The following is a 3,812-nucleotide window of genomic DNA, read 5'->3' on the forward strand; positions in this document are numbered from 1 at the left end:
TATTTGAGAAGTTGGAAACTACTCTAAGTATGAGTTCCTCGGATCATGCACAATCTGATGGCAGTACAGAAAAGGTCAACCAGTTGGTTGAAGACATGCTTCGGGCATATGTATCTAAGAGACAGTCTTCATGGGAAGATTATCTACCCATGATTGAATTTGCTTACAACAGTGCAAAGCATTCTAGTACAGGTTATAGTCCTTTTATGCTTATGTACGGGTTTCAACCTAAGTCACCAGTTATGGTTGGATTAAAAGGGATTCAAAATGATGCTGCTAAGAACTTCTTGCAAGACATGCAGGAAATGTTGCAGTTTGCCAAGGAGTCTATTAGAAGTGCCCAAGATCGGGACAGATTTTATGCTAATAGACATCGTTCACCCAGAGAGTTCTCTGAAGGAACGATGGTATATTTGAGAATTCCTAAGAAATCCAAGAGCCTAAGTACTGGTTTGGTTCCGAAATTATCCCCCAGATACTGTGGCCCATTCAAGGTTATTAAAAGAATTGGACCAGTTGCATATCGACTAGAATTGCCTCTTGATGTTAAAGTACATCCGGTCTTTCATGTCAGTAGACTGAAAGAAGTATTGGGTGCAGATGATCAAATTGTTTCTCCTCATGAGATTATAGAAGTTACAGATTTAACTTTTATTCCTCACGAACCTGAATCTATTCTTGAATTCCGAGAAAGACAGATTCGAAATCGTACTATCACGAAATACAAGATTAAGTGGAAGGATCGTGTTGAGGAGGATGCAACATGGGAGACATTACAAAACCTCCAAAGAACATTTCCCGATTTCTTAGCGAACTCAGGAGTGAGTTCTTAGAGGAGGGGGAGTATGTCATGTGCACGGAGTGGTATCTGACGTGTACTAGTTACACAGAACTAGCTCAGGTTAGCCTGGGGAGGCTTAGAGCTAGGCAGGCTTGATTCTCGGGTTGAGTGGCAAGGGTACGAACTATTTATAGGTCTTCGCTATTTTTGGCGCCGGGGCCCGAGTCTATATAAGGGGCCCAGGGGGTTCAGTTCTCAGTGTGCGGTTGGGAGCAAGTCTCGTTCCCAGGTGCTAGGTCTGATCCTGGATTGTGTCGCGGACGCGCGCCTGCATCTTAGCGTAGCCCAAGGCCCAGTGGCAGATCCAGGGCTTCACAGCGCCACCTGGTGGTATGGGACACCAGGCTGGTTTGGATCTGATTGGGAGTTCGTGCCAGTAGCTCAGCTCGTGGCTCGGAGGGGACATCTTCTGATTCGGGATCACATCCCGTAGATGTCACGGTTGGGTGGTGAGCAGCCTGCTCAGTTCTGATGTTGTGTGTGGTTATTTTACAGATCAGGGGTTTCAGGAGTGCTGGGACGTGTCAATGTCTTAGTTTTGAGTGGATTCCTCCTAACAAGAATGAACTTTCAGATGGTATAAGTTATGGTGGCCACGGTTACAGTATAGGTGCATCCATTCATTTCTGGAAAAACATTACACAAAGTATGAAGAGCAAACGTGTATAATATATGATAGTACACTTGATGGATAGCTAAATACAGTGTTGCAAGCTTTTTCTGAAAGCAAGAGGGTGAAGAAAGCTATGTCAGCCATGAATTCATCCATAATATGCAACAAAAGTTATCAATTTTCTACACAAATTGCCCCCTCATAGTATCAAGTGCCAACATAAGGTGTTTGTGATGTTACAGGAGTACCATATGAGTATCTCCATTGATTACAAGCCGCACAGTTGTCCAAGAACGTAGCATTTTCCAGCGTGCAAAATTTGCAACTCCAAGTCTTTTCCTTTACTATACTCTTCTCCGATTTCACTGTCAAGCATGCTCCACATACTGTAGCAAGAGGCTGTCCAAAAAAGAATGGCGCACACAAAATTAATAGCCTTCCCCAGCTGGAGATTACAATACGAAAAGTAAAAGATTACTTTATCCTTCCTTCAGGACCACAAATTATAAATAAAGCAAAGAGACAAACAGTATGCCATCAATGCACGACAACCCAAAGTTTAGCAGTGATATACAAAAGACTACATGCCAATCCAAACACTCATTAAGTCAGAACCCCGCATAAGGGATGATGACACCTACCGGATTCAATAAAGTACAGGCAGTACACTCCCACATTGGTGTAGAGGGCTCTCCCATATTATGGCACTGCATTAAAGAACTTTGTGGGGTTCCAGACATGGACGTGCCAGCTAAAACATCATCTCCACTAACTCTCAATGCCTTATCCATCATGTCAAGCCCTTTTGCATTTTCTCTTTCTCGAGCCTTCTGCAGCCCATCTTCCCCTAGTGTATCGGGTGCAGCACACCAGAGGTCATCTCTCAGCCTTCTTTCTGCAGCCATAGCTGCTGCTTGAATGGGGCTTAAAGCTTGCATGATTACACTATCACCACCAAGGCGCCGTGGACCACTTGGCATAAGGGAGCCAGCGTGAGCTCTTTTCTCAGCAGCTGCAAGGGCAGCACGTCGCAAATCGGACTTGGGAGGATTGTGCGAATACCCCCCTACACGGTTACCTGGGGCATCGAAGCCTTGACCAGTACCACTTATCCCTTTGGCCATCAAATCCTCGCATTCCTGCAAGAATGAAGCTAGAACGTGTGAAATGACAAGTGTCGGAAACCTCAACCTATATGAAGACACGAACATGCCTCATCCAGGCAAAGATACTGCAAAATAGCGTGTGGTACCTTGGTTATCTCATCAAGCAATTTATAAAATTTCGAATCATGAGGCCCATGCTCATTATGAGTTAGTTCATGCAGCATAGTGCCCACTAAAGCTTCGTAGGGGATAAACTCTGATTCTTTTCCTGGCTGCCGAAGCCTTATCCTGATCTCCTGTCCTGCCCCGATATTCAACCCCAAAAGAGCCGGATTCCCTGGACTGTAACACCAGGACTTGAGAAAAAGTGTGCATGGTTTCACGGGACACAACAGAGACCATATTCTTTCTATCATACATGGACAGCTAATTAGCAAAGCGTAAGCAACCGCAGATACACCAATGTCAAAGCCAACGTTACTGTAATTTAAGCCCATAACCAGACTACCGATACGCAGGTCAAGGCCGACGTGTGTCCATGCGAGTCATAGTGGTAGGGTCCTTATATGATTCAAGGATTGCAATACTTGGACCTATTTGGAGAACCGGGAGCGACTGTACAACGAAAACTAGCGAACCCAAGACGATCGTTGCCCTCATCCAGACTGTGTAGAAGCAAATGGATGATGCCACTCACCAGAATTCAGAAAGAAGCATGACGCGCCATTTCCTCTTTCGCATGATGGGCTGGACCTGCTTTGCGATTTTCTCCAAGAGAGAGCGAGCTTCGCCATCGCGGACGCGTCCAAGGGTTCGGAACTCCCAGACCTTTGCGAGGTCTCCGGATTGAATGGATGATATGGGCATATTGGCTTAGAGAAAGAACTTGAAAGAGGTATAGTTTGGCTCTGTGTAAAAGGCAATGAGGCGGCATGGGCATTTTATACATGCCACACATGCTTGCAGAGGAAGCAACGTACTCCCCTTCCATCTTGGAAAATTCTAGAATTTGGACAAGTATATTTGTCCATTCTGGTAATCATCCTAAGTGTGTGTGTCCATCGTGAGATTGGTAACCACAAGATCGCAACACAATGAAGTTCATAAAGGGGTTCTATAAACATGGCTATATTCTGAGATCACAGATGCTTGGCGCTCTCTCTCTCTCTCTCTCTCTCTCTCATCATCCAAACTAAATCTCTATAAACTCATATTGAAGGGGAAAGTGAATAAATTTGAGTCAATCCTTATT

At 44.8% G+C, this 3,812-nt stretch overlaps 1 protein-coding gene across 1 annotated transcript; it reads right to left on the bottom strand.

Moving 5' to 3' along the window:
• Positions 1–1,567: 1,567 nt before the first annotated feature.
• Positions 1,568–3,600, bottom strand: LOC147886671 (DNA-dependent metalloprotease WSS1-like). Its single transcript, XM_087395608.1, has 4 exons — positions 3,258–3,600; positions 2,707–2,902; positions 2,096–2,593; positions 1,568–1,853 (listed from the first exon to the last, which is right to left on the bottom strand). The coding sequence occupies exons 1-4, from the start codon at positions 3,425–3,427 to the stop codon at positions 1,662–1,664; spliced, it is 1,056 nt and encodes a 351-aa protein (XP_087251734.1). The 5' UTR covers positions 3,428–3,600; the 3' UTR covers positions 1,568–1,661.
• Between the last annotated feature and the right edge of the window lie 212 nt (positions 3,601–3,812).

Source organism: Dipteris shenzhenensis, chromosome 24 (genome assembly GCF_047967505.1).
Source record: "Dipteris shenzhenensis isolate YYH24624 ecotype China chromosome 24, Dip_SZ_1.0, whole genome shotgun sequence".
In the NCBI taxonomy this organism is placed as follows: Eukaryota; Viridiplantae; Streptophyta; class Polypodiopsida; order Gleicheniales; family Dipteridaceae; genus Dipteris; species Dipteris shenzhenensis.